The sequence below is a fragment of the Micromys minutus genome (genome assembly GCF_963924665.1).
Source record: "Micromys minutus genome assembly, chromosome: 31".
NCBI lineage: Eukaryota > Metazoa > Chordata > Mammalia > Rodentia > Muridae > Micromys > Micromys minutus.
The window spans coordinates 15475430-15496257 of NC_137966.1; the positions used below are offsets into that span (position 1 = coordinate 15475430).

General features: G+C 44.0%; 1 protein-coding gene and 1 long non-coding RNA gene across 2 annotated transcripts; both read left to right on the top strand.

Moving 5' to 3' along the window:
• Nucleotides 1-3171: 3171 nt before the first annotated feature.
• LOC308440275 (cytochrome c oxidase subunit 7C, mitochondrial-like) lies at nt 3172-3821 on the top strand (the record flags this gene model as incomplete). The annotated part of the gene is made up of 2 exons (XM_080942293.1): nt 3172-3193; nt 3568-3821. The coding sequence occupies 2 exons, from the start codon at nt 3172-3174 to the stop codon at nt 3819-3821; spliced, it is 276 nt and encodes a 91-aa protein (XP_080798419.1).
• Nucleotides 3822-5039: 1218 nt separating this feature from the next.
• Nucleotides 5040-19886, top strand: LOC308413219. The gene is made up of 4 exons (XR_013974843.1): nt 5040-5172; nt 11380-11472; nt 19422-19539; nt 19644-19886. It is a non-coding gene; the product is annotated as an uncharacterized lncRNA (long non-coding RNA).
• The last annotated feature ends 942 nt before the right edge of the window (nt 19887-20828 follow it).

The window sequence follows — 20828 nt, forward strand, 5'->3', positions numbered from 1 at the left end:
CATCTGCAGTCCCAATAGTCCTGGGCAAGATGGAAGCCTGAGATAGGAGAACCACCTAGAAGTTCCAGACTACCCTGGAATACTTAGCTAGGCAGAAACAAGAAAAATCCTACCTCAAAAAAGGTAGGAGAAAAATAAATCTCAAAAATTGCCTTTGAACTTCACATATACACCCAGTCCCATACACACACCTTAGACTCATATACACACACTCTCTCTCAGGCACCTCAGAGAGGAGCAATAAAAGGACAGGGCCAGAAGTGACATCTTACTAGCACAGCCTCGGGACCACTGAGCTAGGTCCTTAATGAAAAGAGGTTGTGGTGCTGGAACTCCACTGGTTTAGGGTTATAGTGTGGGTAATGCCACTGGTGACTGTTAGGAGGCTATGCCTCCACAAGAGACAGAACACTACAACCATCTCTGACAGCATGTCTATCTAAGTCTCCCAAATTGCCTGCTCTGAGCACCTGAGCCCAGCTCCAACTCTAGTAGGGTGACTACAGCCTGATCTAAGTCACACTAGACCTGGCCAGTTTCTCTGGGACCTTCCTTTTCTTTTGTTTATGGTATGACCAGGCCAAGCCCCTTGTGTTCCTCTTTCTTTCCTCCAGAGAATGATGAATTGCTTGGTCCTTCTACTCTGGTAGGAAGAGTTAACCCTGATGAGAATGAAACACTGTAAGCTTCTAGCTCAGGGTGGTGTCTAGCTGACAGGTCTTCTGAGAATGTCACTCAGTTTTTAAGCTTGTGATTTTCTGATTTTGAGGCTGGATCAAATTCTGAGGAATGTAGTTGGATCATACGAGGGGACTGTGAGTGGAGTGGTGGAGTGGAGATGAGTTAGAGCTCTGCTGCACCTATCATCATGCTAGTGAGCCCAAATTTGTGGATGTGTGCAGGTGCACACACAAGTATAGTCCTTTCTGGACTGCTTGCACTTTTCAGTGTCATGACTGTCCTCCAGGCTGAAGCTAGGTGTCACTGGTGCTCTGGAGCTACCTCATACTTTCCCTCCAAAAAGTTCCATTCCCCTTCACTTTGTCATTACTAACGTTTCTATCCCTTTGTGGGATCATAGTGGTGTGCACCTTTGATATCATATTTGGGAAGTAGAAGCAAGAGAACGAAGAGTTCAAGGCCAGTCTTGGGGATAGTAACCTTTGACCTCCAATACACACACACCAAATTCTGGCCATATATCCCAGGCTGACTTTGACATTTTTTAAAATCATATTTATTTTCTTACTAGGGGTTGACACTCATGTGGAAGTCAGAGGACAACTTGTGGGGTCAGTTCTCTCCATCTATCATGTGGGTCCAAAGGACCTTCAAAGGGAGCATCTTTATCCACTGAGCCATCTCACTGCTCCATCTACCCAGCCCCAACAACCTCAGTCTCTTGTGTTCCTGGTGCCAAAGGAAATGAGGAGGTGTCAGATCTCCTGGAACTATAGTTATAGATGGTTGGGAACCACCCTGAGAATCAAACCTAAGTCATATGTAGGAGCAGCAAACGACCTTAACCATTGAGCTATCTCTCCATCCCATTATGCCCAATATTGAGCTTCTGTTCTTGATCCTCTCCATCTGTCTCTTCTCCACATGACAGAATCATCTTTTAAAACTTAGAGCATGTCACTTCCTTGCTTTATGAACCTTTCCAGAGCATTGAGAATAAAGTCTAAACTGTGGTAGCCTGTAGTGTACACAGCGTTTGCTGTCTCAACCTCTCTCCCAACCACCCTCCAGTGCCCTCACTCCCCTAGACCAGAGAAGATGAGAGTTTGGCAAAAAGCAGCTCCCTCTTTCCTTTTCCCCTAGTCACAACCACCTTCCAATCTTCCCAGGACAGGCTCTTCTACATTAGTCCCAAGATGAGGCCTTTCCTGCTATTCATCCTCTGCTCCTGGCTCCTACTTATAAGGCTGCCTCATAAGATCTGAGCTGAACTTTGTCTCCCCCCTCTCTTGTAACCACAAAGGACTAGGTACTTCAAGGTTTCACACATAGTTGCTACTAAATATTTGTAGTCTGCATTAAACGAAGTCCTAAACAAAAATCAGTTTGTGATTTGAGGATAATATTGTTACAGCTAACTTTTTCCATAAGTATGAATTCTAGTTGATACCTAATACTACCTTTATAGCATGTAAGCTATAGAAACAAGTGTGGTTTATAGCTTGTTTTCTAGGAAAAGGAAGCTCCCAGAGAACTTGAAAATGACTTTCCTGTGGTTTCTGTTTTATTCTACAGACTGATGTCAAGGAAGCTTTCTCCATGATGTTATTTCTATACAGAGTATCTTTGCAACCTCTCACCACAAACCACAAGTTTTGTAACAATGTTTTATAAGACTAGGATTTGTTTCTCTTAGTGTAAGAAAACAGTCTCCTTTCTTCCAAACACTCAAGCTGTCCATTAGAAAGTTGGCCTCCTGGTCATCACACTGGACAAAAATCCCAGTGTGGAGACAGAGAAAGTGTTAGTAACCTCTATGGTAGTATATAGCAGTGCTTTAAAAAATAAAATAAACAATTTTAAACATAAAAATGTAGTGGGGGGGCAATAAGATGGCTCAGTAAGTAAGGGCTCTTGCTACCAAGACTGGCAACCTGAAACTAATCACCAGAAATCACATGATGGAAGGAGAGAATCAACCCCCAAAACTTGTTCTCTGACTTCAAACATCCATAGTGACACCTGCATATCTGTACATACACACAACAATACATTATTGTTGTTGTTATGTGTGTGGTATGTATAGTCTATGTGCACATGTGTGTAGATGAATGTATACAAAGACCAGAGGAAGAGGTCAGTTCTATTTCTCTTTGCCTTATTTCTTTGAAAGAGTCTCTCACTGAAACTGAAGCCAGGCAGGCTGAAGCTTAACAAGCACCAGTGATCTCCTATCTCCAACCTCCAGAAGTGCAGCCATGCCCCACTTTTATGTGAATGCTAGAATCCAAATTCATCACATCTGCATCCTTTTGTAGTAAACACTCATTCATTGAGCCATATTTCCATTCCCACTCGGTGTTTTAACATGTATTTTGATTATTCCAACTGTGTGTCATTCTGGAAAAGGTAAAATCCTGGATACAATGAAAAGAACATTGATAACTAGGAGATGTTATAGGTAGGAGTAAGGGAAAAAACAAGTGGAACATGGGGTCAGGGAAAATAATCTGTAGGAATGTGTGTGTGTGTGTGTGTGTGTGTATGATACATACTCTATCCTGATATATTTTTCAGGATCTTATATGATATCCTGTCCCTATAATTAAGAACCCGACAGATTCCCTTCCTCCTTAAAACCTCTCTCCCAGCTGGATATGGTGACATATACCTGTAATCTCAGCATTTGGGAAGTGGGGGTAGAAGAATCAAGAGTTCAAAGCTAACCTCAGCTACACAGTGAATTTTGAAGCCACCCTGGGCTACCCGAGACCGTGTCTCAAGAAGGAAGGGAAGGAGGGCAGATTTGAAAGGAAAGAAAGAGCCAGACAACTCTGGGAAGATGAAAAGGAAGGAGGAGCAAGGTCATGAAGAAAGGAGAGTGAGGTTGTACGGCCATTTCTTCCGCCTTCCGTCTCTGCGACTCTCGAAGATCTCCCAGCCCCGGCGAGCTGGGCCAGAGTATCCGGAGGTTCACCACCTCCGTGGTCCTTCGCAGCCACTATGAGGAGGGTCCGGGAAAGAATATGCCATTTTCAGTGGAAAACAAGTGGCGGTTACTGGCCATGATGACCGTGTACTTTGGATCTAGATTTGCTGCTCCTTTCTTTATAGTGCGGCACCAGCTACTTAAAAAATAAGGATATTCATTCCTTTAACAGAATGAAGAAAGTTTAAGAGATGTGATCTGGAAATTGGATTAAACTCTTGAACTCTTATACTAGAAAAATGTAAATAAACTAATGCCTCTTCTGAAATGAAAAAAAAAAGAAAAGGAAGGAGGAAGGGACAAAGAGAAAGGTAAGTAGGGAGAGAAGGAGAAAGGGAGAAAGGGAGAAAAAGAACATCTTTTTTCATTTCCTCTAATACTTGGAGTGGTGCTGGTTTGTAATCCAAAATGCCGGAGGCAGAGGCAGGAGAATCACACGTTCAAGGCCAACCTCAACTATATAGGAAAAGCCTGCCTCAAAAAAAAAAAAAAAGGAAAGGAAAGAAAAGAAATCAAAACCAAAAACAAACTAACTAAAAGGTCTATCTTTCTCTAGAATTTTGTTTGTTTTTTTGTTTTTCGACACGGGGATTCTCTGTGTTGCTCTGGCTGCCCTGGAACTCGTGCAGCTCCATGTGAGGCATCTGACTGGATGGAACCTGACAGTATGGACCTAACCTCGAGGGACATGGGGACCTGGGACACTAACATCCTGGGACCCCGATGGCGAGAGACCTGACAGGAAATGGACTGTCTGGAAGGGAGCTGACAGGAGGGAACAGGCAGGGTAGAACCTGACTAGAAGTAACCGGGCGGGGAAGAAAAGACTCGAATGAATGAGTCCTGACTGGAAGGGACCTGACAGACCGAGAGCAGCGCGCTCCGCTGCGAACCGAACCTTCGGGACGTCGGCGGCACGTGCGACCCGGCGCGGGTTTCCTCTCAGTTCCCGCACCAGCTCTAAGAACCGGAGTGTGGTCCCGCGCCGCCGGACCGATGCCACAGCAGGCCGTCTGAGTCGCAGCTCCCACGGGGTTCCACCTGACGCCGGTCACGCTCTACCACTTCCCACAGCCGGGTGGGCGAACCGCCCGGAGTCCGCGACCGTTAGCGCGAGTCCCGCCCCTGCCGCCTACTGACCACGCCCCACAGCTTACTGACCACGCCCCGCCGCTTACTGACCGCGCCCCCGCCGCCTACTGACCACGCCCCAGCCGCCTACTGACGGCGCCCCTCGACGCAATGACTCCGCCCCCGCCGCCTACTGACCACGCCCCGCCGCTTACTGACCGCGCCCCCGCCGCCTACTGACCACGCCCCCTAGACGCAATGACTCCGCCCCCGAGCTCGTAGGTCTCACCGGAGAATTCACAGTTATGGGAGAGGTGCTGTCCCTTCCTGGAACTGAAGAAGTTCGTTCGGATTTAGGAGGGCAAGTAGGCACTGAGCGAGAAAAACCAATTTCGGGGTCACTCGAAGACAGCAGCGGCGCCCACGCACAGGTGCGAGTGAGAGGGGGAAGTCGCTAGGGAATCGAGCCAGACATTTGCCGCAGTTCTCTGGTTGGGATCCGGATCTCGTGTCTCAGGCTGTCACCACTGAACAACCCTCCTAAATGTCTTATCATTGCAAACGTCTCCGTGCAGGCGCTAAATTATCTTAAATGAAATGTTTCTAATTTAAAGCAAAAAGTGAACTAAAGGAAGACTCGGATATAAAACCCGATAGGGCTGTGGAAGAGGAAGTAGCCAGATGCTATTATTAATAGAGTTTCCCTGGTGGTACCACATACCACATATATCAGGGAGTGTACATATAATATTATGTAAAATACTAGTATTTAAAAATACCACAGAATTATATAAAATAGATAATATAATTTGGGGGCGGGGACGTCAAGACATGGTCTTACTATGTAGTTCTGGCTGTCCTGGAACTCACTCTGTAGACCAGGATAACCTCGAACTGTCAGAGACCCACCTGCCTCTGCCTCCTGAGTGCTGGGATTAAGAGCATGTGCCACAATTGCCTGGCTAAAATGAGTAATAATGATGCTCTTATATTCATGATGTATACCATTTCACCCCAATAGCCTGTATATGTAATACACATATGTATAGCAATGTATATAAAAGCAGTCGTGCTTGAAAGTGGACTTTAGAGTGACTAACCAGTGATTTCTTACCTCTTTGTCTTTTAAAATAATGAATTTATTTTTTTATTTTATGTGCATTGGTGTTTTGCCTGCATGCACATCTATGTGAAACTGGAGTTGCAAACAGTTGTGAGCCACCGTGTGGGTGCTGAGAATTGAACTCAGGACCTCTGGAAGAGTCAGTGCTCCTAACCACTGAGCAATCTCTCCAGCCCTCTCTTTGTGTTTTAAATGAGTAGAATATGCAGCCCATGCTTTCAATTCCAGTTCAGAGGTTGAAGAAGGAGAATCGTGTGTTTCTGGATCATGAGTAGCCCAGCTCATGAAGATCTTAGGGAGGAAAAAAAAAAAAAAAAAAAAAAAACTACAGAAGGCCAAGCTGGACTACCTAGACCCAATCTCAAACAAAATTGTGACCATATAAAAATCTTACTCTGACTTCCAGTAATAAAATACTTATCAAATAAGTTAAGGTCCTATAACTAAATCTATTAAATTTGTCAACATTCAGTATTATTTATATTTTTTAGCTTCTCTGCCAAATATGAAGCAGCCATATGTTACATATATTACCAAAAAAAATGAATTTAAACCAGGCATGATGGCTTCAATTCCAGTTCTACAGGGGCAGACACCGGCAGATCTCTGAGTTCATGGCCAATATTGTCTACATAGAGAGTTCCAGACCAGCCAGGTTACACAGTTAGACCTACTCTACAACAAAATAAAACTTTCTTTTTCACTTTAGAAAGAGCTTTATTTGTGTACAAATGCTAGTTAGCATTCTACCCATAAATTCTACTTCCTTTTGGGCTGTTTTGAGGTATTTGTTGGCTCCATTTGGTTCATAACTTCTGTTAGTTCCACTGTGTCTTTCTTTAGTTTCTATATCATGATCTGTCCATTAATGAGACTGTGGTATTGAAGTCTCCCACTATTATTTGTGTGAGGTACAATGTGTGCTTTGAGATTTAGTGAGGTTTCTTTTATGAATGTAGGTTCCCTTGCATTTGGAACATATATATTCAGAATTGAGATTGCATCTTGGTGGATTTTCCTTTGACGAGTATGAAATGTCCTTCCTTATCTTTTTTGATAACTTTTGGTTGAAAGATTATTTTATTAGATTGAATAGCTACTCCAGCTTGTTTATGGGGACCATTTGCTTGGAAAATTGTTTTCCAGCCTTTTACTCTGAGGTAGTATCTGTCTTTGTCACTGAGGTATGTTTCCTGTATGCAGCAAAATGTTGGCTCCTAGTTATGTATCCAGTCTGTTAGTCTATGTCTTTTTATTGGGGAATTGAGTCCATTGATGTTAAGAGATATTAGGAACCAATGATTGTTGTTTTCTGGTATGTTTTGTTTTTTTAGAGATGGAATTATGTTTGTATGGCTGTCTTCTTTTTGGTTAGTTGAAAGAAGATTACTTTCTTGCTTTTCTAGGACCTTGTGTTGTAGTTTTTCATTTATTAACCTTTGTAGGGCTGGATTTGTGGAAAAATATTGTGTAAATTTGGTTTTGTAATGGAATATCTTGGTTTTTCCATCTATGTTAATTGAGAGTTTTGTTGGATCTAGTAGCCTGGGCTGGCATTTGTGTTCTCTTAAAATCTGTATCTATCCAGGATCTTCTAGCTTTCATAGTCTCTGTTGAGAAGTCTGGTGTGATTCCGATATGTCTGCTTTTGTATGTTACTTGACCTTTTGTATGTTACTTGACCTTACTGATTTTAATATTCTTTCTTTGTTTTGTGCAGTTGGTGTTTTGACTATTATGTGACATGAGGAATTTCTTAGGCTTCTTGTATGTTTATAGGCATGTCTTTCTTTAGGTTAGGGAAGTTTTCTTCTATAATTTTGTTAAAGATATTTCCTGGCCCTTTAAGTTGGAAATCTTCGCTCTCTTTTATACCTATAACCCTCAGGTTTGATCTTACCATTGTGTCCTGGATTTCCTGGATTTTTTTAGGTTAATAACTTTTACATTTTGCATTTTCTTTGACTGTTGTGTCAATGTTTTCTATGGTATCTTCTGCCCCTGAGATTCTCTCTTCTATCTCTTGCATTCTGTTGGTGATGCTTCTGTCTATGACTTGTGATCTCTTTCCTAGGTTTTCTGTCTCCAGGGCTGTTTCCCTTTGTCATTTCTTTATTGTTTATATTTTCATTTTTAGATCCTGAATGATTTTGTCTAATTCCTTCACCTGTTTGGTTGTTTCCTCTTTAAGGGCTTGTACCTGTTTACCTGTGTTGTCCTCATCATGAGTTGTGATTTTTTTAAATCAGAATCTTGCTTTTCTGGTGTGCTGGGGTATTCAGAACTTGCTGTGGTGGAGAAACTGGGTTTTAATGATGCCAAGTGGCCTTGGTTTCTGTTGCTTAGCTTCTTGGACCTCTCACCATCTGCTTATCTCTAGTGTTAGCTGGTCTTGTTGATTGTGACAGTAGCTTGACCTTCCTGTAAGCCTGTGTGTTAGCACTTCTGGGAGACCAGCTCTCTCCCAGCGAGGTCTGGGTATAGTGTGCTGTAGCACAAGGCCAGTTCCAGGCACAGGCAAGGATCCAAAACTCAAATTTAAAAACTCCATTAAGGGATCAAGAGATAGCTCGGCTGTTAAGAACACTTGTTACAGGGACCCAAGTTCAATTGTAGGCACCTATATGGTAGCTCACAGCCATCTATAACTCTACTTCTAGAGAATCCAGAGCCCTTTTCTGACTTCTGTATGCACCAGGCATGCATGTGGTATACATACACACATGAGAATAAAGCATTTATACACAGAAAAGAAACAATAGTACAAAAACACTGTTAGAGACAGGTTTCCTGCCATCATCAAAATGGTTTTTTTTTTTTTAATTTTTCTTCATTTGAAAAATTTCCCAAATGATAATGGAAAGCAGAATGAAGCACTTCTCACAAGTTCAAACTGGATAAGGAACTTAAAGAAGTGTTAGTTTCCTAGGGCCAGTGAAATGGCTCAGGGGGTAAAAACATTTGCTTTGCAAGAACTGTCCAGCCTGAGTTCAGTTGCTGGACCCCACGCAGTAGAAATCTTCTGATATTTGTTCCAGTCTCTCTCTGATTATTTATTTATTTATTGGTTGTTTTTGTTTTGTTTTGATACAGGATCTCATGTAGCCTAGCCTGGCCTCAAACTGGTTATGTAACCTAGAATGATCTTGACCCTCTGACCCTTCTTCCATCTACTAAATTCTGGAATAGTCTGCACATGACAGCTTCTTCCTGTCTTTTTTTTTTAAATAGTGTGTGTGTGTGTGTGTGTGTGTGTGTGTGTGTGTGTGTGTCTCACAGGTCAGAAGACAACTTGCAGAAACCATGCTTCTTTCCTACTACTTGAGTCCAAGGGTTGGAACTCAGGTCATCATACTTGGCAACAAGCCTCTTTCCCCACTGAGCCATTTTGCTGGCCCAAGTCTTTGTCTTTAAAGGGACATAAAATCTTGATTTTCCCCAGAGAATAAACTGGCACTTTAAGACAATCTTTAAAAGATCTTAAAAATGAAGAAATCTTTATACTTTTTAAGAAGTCTCCATGAAGGAATAATATTTCAAAATCTTGCTTGCATTTTGTGGTATTTTAGCAAATTAACTTTTGTTGAAAGCTACATGAGATTAAGCCAGCAGAATCTGTTTCATGGGGATGCCACAGGCTTTTCTTAAGATACAATGTTTCAAAATACAAACCCAGAATCCTGGTGTTGTTTACCTTAGTAATAAAAATGGGAATATCTTTTTTGGACAAAGAATTGGTTTCCTGTATAGGTTTTAAATCTCTGTATAATTGGCTTGTTCTTAACCAAAGAAATGACCTGCCAATATATTTTAGATGTACATGAGCAAAAATAGGAACAAGAAAAGCCTAGAACTTGCCACTTGCAGTAGAAGTCAGGGGTGAGTGAGCAAAGGTCAGGGTTGAAATTGCCTGCATGTCTGGCTGAAGAAACGGTGGGTAGCTCTGTCTCCGCCTCCCTAGAGCACAACAGCTGTCAAACCATCGATGAGCTTGTCACAAAAGGAAGACGGGAAAATATAATATACAGGTGTGTATACAGATGTGCTGATTAGTATTTGAAAAAGTAAGCAGTTATTTAATTTCAAGACAACCTTATAATTACAAAAATCTTATATTGATCCGGCATCTACTAGAGCTGAAATCCTAACAGCTCAATTACTGGCTGGCATAATTACTTCACTCCTACTAGGGACCAGACAACTTTTTTTAAAAGTATATTTATTTTATATATGAGTGCTCTCCTCATAAAGCTGCGTGCCAGAAGAGAGAAGGCATCAGCTCACATGACAGATGGTTGTGAGCCACCATGTGGTTGCTGTTGAACTCAGGACCTCTGGAAGAGCAGATAGTGTTCTTAACCACTGAGCCATCTCTCCAGCCCTGGGACTAGTCAACTTTAATTTGATTGTAGATGTGTTGGCACAGATAGTTTTTGTAAAGATATCTGAGAAAAGGGACAGTATAACCTATCAGGGAGCTTATAAGAACCAGATACAGAGATCAAGTTTAGGGACAAACAGGCAATTTAAGAGCTAAAAGGGAGAGAGCGAAAAGGACACTTGGGGACAATGGATCCAAGACTGTCTTAAGAAGCCCTAGAAGGAAGGGAGTCCCTGCAGAACAAAGTAGCAACATGAGAATAAAGGGCCCAGGGACATTTTAGCAACTTCCATAAACCCGTAAACACAGCTTTGGGATTCAGAGGTTAGAGGATCTGGAGTTTGAGGTCATCCTGGGCACTGTCCTGAATTTGCTTTCTGTTTCTGTGACCAAAAGCAGCTTAAAGTGAAAGGGGTTTTTTGGCTTACACTTTTACATCGCGTTTCTATCATCAAAGGAAGTCAGGGCAGGAACGAAGGCCGGAGCCTGAAGCCTGGAACTGAAGCAGAGCGTGGCCTGCTCCCTGTGGCTTGCTCCGTTTGCTTATTATACACCCCTGAGCGAGAAACACTAGCGTTCCAATCAGCTGTCAAGAAAACGCCCCCACAGCCTGGCCTATGGGTCTATCTGTAGGATGATGTCATTATGCAGCTAGGCGGGTCCAGCTTATCATTGGATGAGAAGGAAGGGTAGGCGGGGGAAAGGCTAGGAAAGGGAGAGGAGGAGTAGAATCAAGATGGAAGACTATGATGAACCGACCTCATCCAGGTGGCTCTGAAATGACATTGGTAGTTGTGTATATTTCTAAGGGTTTCTATGGGTCAATTTATTTTATCAAATGCTTGGAAGCTTATTGTGTGGACGTATTGTGTATTGAGAATTTAACATATAAATCCAATCGGTAAATTACAAGTTTCTGGAACCTTGATTTTACCTTGCTGTGGAGGACAGTGTGGGAAAGCAGTGGCTGGGAGGCAGCTGGAGCGTGTAGATCTGGCTCTGTTGCCCGAACGGAGGAGTGAGAACGTGTGGGACCTGTGGACCGAGATGTGTGTATGCCAGGCATGGTAGCTACTCACCTAGGGGCGGCTTGCATTTACCGCAACATCAATCTGATGGCATTTTCTCTCGTAGATCCCATCGCACTCCATCAACTGAAGGAGGTTCCTTCCTCCCAGATGACCGTAGCTTCTGTCAAGTTTACAGAAACAAACCAAGCAAGCACAGGTACATTATCTAGTTGGAGCAGTGCGTTGTCTGGGGGGGAACAGTAACTACTGTCATCAAAACTAAGGAAAGAGAAAGAACAAAAGCTGTACGGATTGCCAAGTCAGGATTCAGGGCTGTGTAGGAAAAAAGGATCCTGACCCTATATCCAAATACCTCTAGTTAACAGCAAGCCAGACATGGTGGCCCGCACCTTTGATCCAGCCAGCACTCAGGAGGCAGAGGCAGGCAGATCTTTCTAGGTTCGAGGCCAGCCTGAGATCCAGGACAGGGCTATACAGAGAGACAGTCAATAATAATAATAATAATAATAATAATAATAATAATAATAAACAGTAATTGGACTTTCGTTCTTCAATGTCTTCTCTGAGATTTTTAAGGGCAAATTCTTACCAAACCAGAAAGATAAATTGGAAAAACCAGAACCCCAATGATTTGTTAAGCTACAGAAAGACATAGAAGGTTGACCAGATAGCTCAGTGGGTAAGAGTGTATATGGAACACGAGGAGGACCTGAGTTCCATTTCCAGCTCACACGGATGGCTCACAATCCTCTGTAACTCCCCCTCCAGAAGATCACTGCTCCCTTCTGACATCTAACACACATGTATCATACACATACCTACAGAAATAGAAATAAAAATTTCAAATTGTTTTAAAAGGAAATACAGCAAGTAAGCACCGGGCTGGGAATACTTTAGTGACAACAGCCTGGGCTCTGGGACCACCATGGATAGTAGTGATCTGATTTTTGCCCCCCAAAAGCCTGATGCCTCTGTTGCTAAAAGAATGTGTCAAACCAGGGAACAGCAGAAGAGGAAAAGGGCCTCCAGTCAGGTATGGTGATGCAGGCAGAGTTGGAGGATGTTGCTCAGTGATAGACAGGTTGCCTAGCATCGGTAAAACCCCGGGTCAATCTAAACCTTTGTAAAAATCAATAAACAAAAAAGTTTGAATATTTCTAAGAGGAGTGTGTGTGTGTGTGTGTGTGTGTGTGTGTGTGTGTGTGTGTGTGAACTTAGAAGCTAGGTATGTGAATAAAAGTGAATTTGGAGATATGCCGCAGCCATTTATAGCATTTAAATGGCACACGCATGACTATTCACAATCCACTGGAACTCTAGTCTCGGGGTCTCCAGTGCCCTCTTCTGACCTCCACAGGCACACACATGATGGACAGAAACATGCAGGCAAAACACCTACGCATATAGAAGTAACTAAAGGTCCTGGAAAAGTGAACTCACTTAATTTTTCTACCTGGGTGTCTGTGTGTGTCTGATCTGTGTATATACCGCCACCATGGCATCTATGTGAACATCATGGGGCGGCTCACTGGAACTGGGTTTCTTCTTCTACGATGGGCATCCTTGGGACTGAACTCAGGTCATGGGGCTTGGCAGCAAGCTCCTTTACTCTGAACTGTTTCACCAGCTCCAAGTGTTTTTGGAGGACCCAACAAATTTGCTTGAGTTTGCTCGAAGGGACTCCTCGGACTGAGTCCACTTCCGAGAAGTAGGCATGTGGATGTGTATCACTGTGATGTGTGTGTTACATGGCACTCGTGACTTAGTTCCTCTAGGAGGCATTTATAAGTGCTGTCTTCAGTGAAGTCACTGTGTCATGATGAATGACAGCTACCATTCAGTTTGATCTGGGAGTCCAAAGTGACTTCGGGTAAGAAATAAGCATATTGGCAGTTAAGAGCCCTGGCTGCTCTTCCAGAGGTCCTGAGTTCAATTCCCAGCAACCACATGGTAGCTCACAGCCATCTGTAATGGGATCTGATGCCCTCTTCCAGTGTGTCTGAAGACGGCTACAGTGTACTCATATACATTAAATAAATAAATTTTTTTTTAAAAAAAAAGCATGTTTGCAGTCCAGTGATGTATTTCTTATGTGTGCCATGCACAAAAGCCAGGGCTCCATCCCTAGGAGCTTAATAAAGAAAAAAAAATGATAGGAAACTGCAAGGGAGGATGGCCCCTTGGGTCAGTACAGAACACACCGGACAACAAATTCCCAACAGGCAGACAGCAAGCCACAGCAGCAAGCAAGCAGGCTTGTTTGGCTGTTGGTGGTGGTGGTTGGGTTTGGGGGTTGTTTTTGGTTTCTGTAAGAGTACATTTTTAAGGAAAATGGGGGAGTCTGTGCTTTGGTGAGTTGGTAAGCCGTGATTGGGCATGTTAGCCAGATAATGAATTCTGATTGTTAGATCTTGGTGTTTTGTCGCAGGAATGAGTCAGTGACCGAATAGGGAAATGGGCCCTGGAGCTGTCTTTGGGACTGTAGTCTAATGGTTTTTAGTAAGGGGGAGAAAGGGAAAAGGCGAAATCTGCAGTGCCATGTATCTGTATACCTCGTGTTCTTAGCAAAAGGTGAAGTTCTCAAGCACAAAAGACCCATTCGATCTTTAAATTATTGCTGAGAAAAGGACAACATTATTTCTCAATATGCTTAATCCAGTGTGCATTAATCAGGACCCCTTTGTCTTTTTAAAAAATATTTATTTTATTATATATAAGTACACTGTAGCTGTCTTCAGACACACCAGAAGAGGACATCAGATCTCATTACAAATGGTTGTCAGCCACCATATGGTTGCTGGGATTTGAACTCAGGACCTCTGGAAGAGCAGTCAATTCTCGTAACCTCCGAGACATCTCTCCAGCCCCAGGTCCCCTTTGTCTTAACTGCTCTGGACAAGAGTTGCTGAAGTGTGAGAATAAACGGGGTTTCTTGGGAGCTATTGCTTGACCAATAATTAATAGTGTCACTCAGGACTATGAACTTCATCTTCCTCATCTGTCAAATGAAAGGTTTGGGCAAACTCAGTGGAAGGAGAATTAGTCCAAAGGTGGGATTTACACCCTGTGGGAATTACACCCTGCGTGCTTTCTTCTGTCTTCAACATCCCTCTTCCTCGACTGGAGCTCCTGAAATCATGCTCACCTCAGAACCAACAACCCTATTGTTAACGTGGCACCTTGAGCCTCGCTGGAGTCGGCTGGGCAACTCAGTTAACAGTCACATTGTGGGATGCTTTCCTCTGGGCACTTGATGAAGAACAGCCATGATTGAGTCCCTGGTAGGAGTTGGGGAGGGTCATCCGAGCCTCACTCAGCCTCTGTACCCCCTCCCTGCTGTTTGTAGTTCTGCCACAGCTGTGCATGACCTTGAGAAGGTGGAGTGTATACGTGACACAGCCGTTCTGAGGTCACCCACGATCCTGTAAAGCGCTCCAACAAACTCTGGGCCACAAAGATGGAATCCTTACTTAGTCTGCTGTTGCTGCCCTATCTTGAATGAACACTTGCTCCAGTCTCTCTAGGCAACATTAGCACAGCAAATTGCAAATGATTTGGGGCCAAGTAGCACAGAGCAAGCTGAACAGAGGGGAAGGGCACTCAGTGAATGGGATGCTTGGGGCCACCATGAGAGCTGGGCTGGAATGCTTTCTGCAGCTTGGCTTTCTCACCTTAATTTGTTATATGATCTTAGCAGACAGATCCTTTTAACTTCTCTCAGGCCTTATCACAGCCTGTAAAATGTAGATAAGCAGGAGTCATTGGTGTTCTGAATGTGACGGATGGAAAAATAGGAAAAGCTACATCCGGTGACTAGAGTCCCTGAAATGTCACATGATACCATACCTGTTGACCTAGCTTCGTCAGACCAGTCTTCCAGGGAACATATTCCCTAGTAGAGATTTCATTACACAAAAGAGGCAGAGAAGTATGGCTGAGGACAGATGACTGTCCCCTGGGAAGAGGTTGTCATCTTCCTGTGGAGATGGTGCAAAGCCCCACATGCGGCGTGAGCAATGTTCTGTATCTCTAACTTCCACTCAGGAGACAAGAGTCAATTTTCTGGGCTTTTTTTTGCATTGATTTCCTGACCCTATTTGGGGGGGGGGTGAGGATAGGGAGAGATGCTGGCCCTGACTTCATGATCCTTCCCTAGTCTCCTGAGTGCTGAGATTTCACCATGCCCAGCCTTTTTCTGACACCTTAAGTGCCATATTTATCTCTTTACCTTTTTCTTTTATTTTGTCCTCAGTTGTCTATTAAAAACCAGAAGGTTGCTGGGTAGTTGGTGATGGTGATGGTAGTGGTTGTTGTTGTTGTTGGTGGTGGTGGTTCTTGTTGTTGGTGGTGGTGGTGGTGGTTCTTGTTGGTGGTGGTGGTGGTAGTGTCGGTGATGGTGGTAGTGGTCGTTGTTGGTGATGGTGGTAGTGTTTGTTGGTGGTGGTGGTAGTGGTTGTTGTTGGTGGTGGTGGTAGTGGTTGTTGTTGGTGGTGGTGGTAGTGGTTGTTGGTGGTGGTGATGGTGGTAGTGGTTGTTGTTGGTGGTGGTGGTAGTGGTAGTGGTTGTTGTTGTTGGTGATGGTGGTAGTGGTCGTTGTTGGTGGTGGTAGTGGTTGTTGTTGGTGATGGTGGTAGTGTTTGTTGGTGGTGGTAGTGGTAGTGGTTGTTGTTGGTGGTGGTTGGTGATAGTGGCTGGTGGTGGTGGTGGCTGGGTGGTGAGAGATGCAGCAGCAAAAGTGGTTTTAATCCCAGCACTCAAGGGGCACAGGCAGGTGAGGGAGCTCAGACAAAGCTCTTGAGAAAGAACTAGCATGTTTTTTTAAATTATGTGCAACATTTTACCAAGGTGTAACTTTAATTTTTTCAAATCCTGTTATTAACGATGGTTCTTAAACGCTTTAACCCCCCTTATAGCCCGCCACCATTAGAGTAGTGGAAATAAAGGATATGGGGAAAGTGTTTAGAAAGGTTCTTTGGAGCAACTCCCATCTGTGTTGTCTGGAAATCCTCAGTTCAGTGCACAGGTCAGCAGCAGCAGCTCGATCCACTCTCAAACACTTCACAGACACACCGGCAGTCCAGTTAGGTAGAGTCAGGATCGCAAACAGGAATCTGCAGTGGTGGCGCTACCCACAGAGGCAGCCAAGCCTCAGCATGAGTCAGCAGGAAGGACCAGAGGGAAGTTCTCTGATGTGCCTCTCTCATCAAAGCAAGACCTCTGCAAAGCAGAGACCAACAAGCCCTATAACCTCCCCCTTCACTGTCCCTCGAGTCCTTTTCATATGCAACACGTGTCCTCCACAGGCCTTACCTCAGCACACACATCTGTCTCAGCAAGCACATCTGCCTCAGCAAGCACATCTGTCTCAGTAAGCACATCTTCTGTCTCAGCAAGCACATCTGTCTCAGCAAGCACATCTGTCTCAGCAAGCACACCTGTCTCAGCTGACATCACTCTGCCTATCAGCCTGGAACTGGCAGAAACTGAAGCATGCCACCAGAAGTTTTTTTAAGGGCATTTCTATGAAGTCCTGACAAGTGTTGCTTAACTACCCAGTGTAAGGCTGACCAATGCATGCATATCACACATCCTCTCACATGCTTGCTTTAGCACTTATCTAGTATGACGCCAGGATGGGTTCCCTGAGACCCACGTTAAAAGGGAAAGAACAGGCAAATAAATCTCACTACACTAGAGAGGTGTGAAGTGGAAGTTTCTGGTTGTGTCATGTGATGCAGACTCACATGGTATTTTGCTGAGGCTAGACCTGTGAGAGGTCAGGTGATGTCTGGAGAGGGTACAAATGGCACTCAGCGGACAGTGACGGCGCTTGCATAGCTGATTGTACAACTCTTCACTGGGCTCGAGTCTTCACTGATCTTCACTAAGAAAGGCACAGCAGAGAACTTCTGGCGTCCTGGCTGGCTCCTGTTCACTCCTGCTGAATCAGTGGAGGCCAGGCGGTTCCTACTGGATCCTGCTACCCCTGTGGATCTGTGTTTGCTCTCCTGACACTACTGAACTGGACTGCTGGTGTCCTGACAGATGGAGATTGCAATTGCCTCAAAGAACTACGTCTAAGCAGGTCCACATCCCCTTGTCCTGAGCAGGCATTGTCAGAGTGAGATGCCTGACCAGGGTCCTGGGCTACTACTGTAATGCATGCCAGATACCAGGGCAAGGCCTCAGGTGCCAGGAGACCGGGAGCAAAAGATATGGCAACTCCAAGCTTGTTTCTCAAATTTTCTGTGACTTTTCTTTAAAATAACTTCTAATTTTAAAAAATGCTGTTAGGTAATTCCAATGTGAACTGTATGCATAAGGCCAAAAAAATGCTTATATCCTACGTGTTTACATAAACATGTATAACATACAATATACTAGTTAGTGGTGGCTCATGTCTGTACTCCCAGCACATTTAAGACTGAGGCAGGGGGATTGCTGCAAATATCAAATGTAGCACAATGAATTTTCCCAGAGAGGAACATTTTCCTTCACTCATCAAGGAGCAGCCACCAGCACCCCAGAATTCCCGTGTGCCTCTTCCTCACCCCTTAATCCCACCAGGCCTAGCTACAATCCGGGTTACTAACTCCAGGTCATAATTTCCCCTGTTTTTGAACTTCATGGATATGAGTCACAGAGAACATTACGCGGCATTTCAGTGCACTGCTATTCTCAGCATGAAGGTTTTTCAACACTTCCCGGGAGCTCACAGATGTGAGAAAATGGCATTCTTCTACACTCCAGTGTCAGACATCCTCTGAGGAGTTTCTAAATTGCTGAGATCCAGGGATCATGTACATTTGCTATAAACCGGTGGGGATGCAGAAGGTGGGCCAGTTCGATTTGGTATAATGAGAACTAAAAGGACGGAAGAGGTTAGTGGGATGAGCCCTTGCCCTGCAAGCAGTTAGGTCGCCTGACACCCTGAGCGATCCCCAAGCCCACGTGGAGAGCTGACAAAGCTTGTGCACCACACGATCTCACACATGATAGTAATAAAATAAAATAAAGTTTGTTGCTGTCGCCAGACTTCCTGAAAATATTATAAGATGGCAGGAAAGATTCGATTCATTCCACATGATGTTTTGAAATTCATCCCCCCCATTCCCCTGTAGGTCTGGAATATGCAGGTTGGGAGACCGCCAAAGCCTGGAAGCTTCAGCCTTTTCTTTTATCTTTAAGACTGACCTCAGTGATTGTCCAAACCATAGCTGAGACCCCAGGAATGTGGGTCTCTTCTCTCTCCTCCTGTATCTTGATGGAAACACCTCTCTTGAGACCTCTCTGAGTCACACAGATGTGTGACATGCCTGCCATCCTGTTGGGGAGTTTCTTGCTTGCTCTCCTTGTACAAGTGCTTGCTGGCGTGGAAGTTGTTACAGATGTGTGAACAGTACACAGGGATGGTCCAGGCTACCTTCTTCACAGCTTTGGTGGGAAGATGGTCTGAGTTGGCAGGTCCTGATTAAAGGGCTAAATTAAAATTTCAGGGGCAGAAAAACCAATCACGTTTGCAAATAAGCTTTACAAGCTTTGAGCAAGCTCCTGGAATACATCCCTTTTTATAGAAATGAAATTCACTATGAAATGCGCCTCACCGGTATTCCAAGTTTTTGTACAGGTAATATGGAGATACATTTCTCAGGTCACGCTTGAAATTCAAGATGGAGCTGATGAAATGTCTCAGTGCTACAGATTCTGCTGCTCCCATAGGTCCAAGTTCTGTTCCTAGGATGCTCAGCAGGCACCTTGTAAAGCTGACTGCCACTCCAGACCCAATAGATCACACACACACAATTTTAAAATTTAAATGAATTTTGAGACCTAGGGCCAGAAAATAGTCTGTAGCATAATTTCATTTACTGTTTCATAGAAAAATCCCCGATTTTTTTCTACTTGTGAGTGTTTACATATGTTAACTCTAACTTCAAGAAGCTGTTTCGGGGTCATAGAGGCACACCTCTTTAATCCCAGAACTTAGGGGGGGGACAGAAGCAGGCAGATCTCTGGGTTTGAGGCCACCCTGGTCTACAGAGCGAGTTCTAAAACAACCAGGGCTACAAAGAGAAAGCCTGTCTCAAAACAAAGGAACAGACAAAAGAGTAAAATGTCATGGCCTCCCTGTTTTCATCATCCTAGCTTGTGGTGTTCAGCTTGATTTGCTCACACAATCACGAAGCTTTAGAGCAGCCCATGCTGAAGAGCAACAAGAACAAAGTGGTCCATCCTCTCTGTTGCCGTGAGAGCTAAGAATAAAGTAAGTCTGTGGACTCATTCTCATCTTAAAATTCTTTTCCTCTCCAGTGGTCATCTTAGGAGTCAAGGCCACAGCTATGACAAAGTGTTATTGTTGCTTGACAGATGGCTGGGTTCGTGCCATGGTACAAGATCTTTCATTTCTTCAATTAAGCGAGTGGAAATGGACACCACCTGGTATCCCGTTTTTATGATGTCAGTAAAGTTCATTATAATTACACCATGCTGTTGACAAACGGCCTGCTGAGGAGCCAACGGATATTTTTAGGTCACCCGCTCACAGAATGCCAATGACAGATGAAATGGTTTCAAAGGCTTTTGGTCACTGGCTAATAAAGACCTCGGATGTCACCCGTTTTCATTCATGTTATTGCCTCATTCTCTTTGCATCTGTAAGGCATTGGAGAAACCTGAACATAAAATAAACAAATAAATAAAACAATGTTCTAGAGGCAATGTGAGCTCAGCAATTCACAAATCCTCTCTCTCTCTCTCTCTCTCTCTCTCTCTCTCTCTCTCTCTCTCACACCCTTCCTATAGTCTCACAGAACTAATCAAACTCCCTATGCACCCATGATAACCTTGAACCCCTGACTCTCCTACCTCTACTTCTGGATTACAAACATGTATTCATCAGCGGACACTGAATTCACCACGTCGAAGAGAAAGACATTGAACCCCTGATCATTCTGCCCCCACCTTTCCAGTGCTGAAATCACAAGAACAGCCAGTACAGGTGATGCTGGGAATCAAACCTGTGGCCTTGTGTGTGCCAGGCGAGCCCTCTAACCACACAACTACATCACCAGCCAAAGTTAGCCCAGTTGTGGAAGGAGCCATGTTCTGAAGCCCGTGCTTCAAACCCACGCTTGCTCACTAATACATATAACTAAGAAAATCCCCAGCAGAGAAAAAAATATTACATGAAGAAACTGAAAGAGAATATAATTCCCAGGCCAGGTAACGGTGCCACATACTGGCACCAGGGCAGGTGGGGGCAGACAATCTCTGAGTTTGAGGCCGGCCTGGTTTACAGAATGAGTTCCAGGATGGCCAGAGATACACAGAAAAACCCTGTCTGGAAAGACAAAACAAAACAAAGATTATGCTAAGTGTAATGAAAGGGCCTGTCATTGAATTTTATTGGGAGGCAGCAATAAAAGCAAGAGATTATATAGTGTAAATTACAAAAAGAGAAGCAGAAGCTAGAGAGAAGGCTCAGTGGTTAAGAGCCATCTCTGTTTGACCTGTGTTCAAGTCCCAGCATCTGCGTGGTGTCTCAAAACCGTC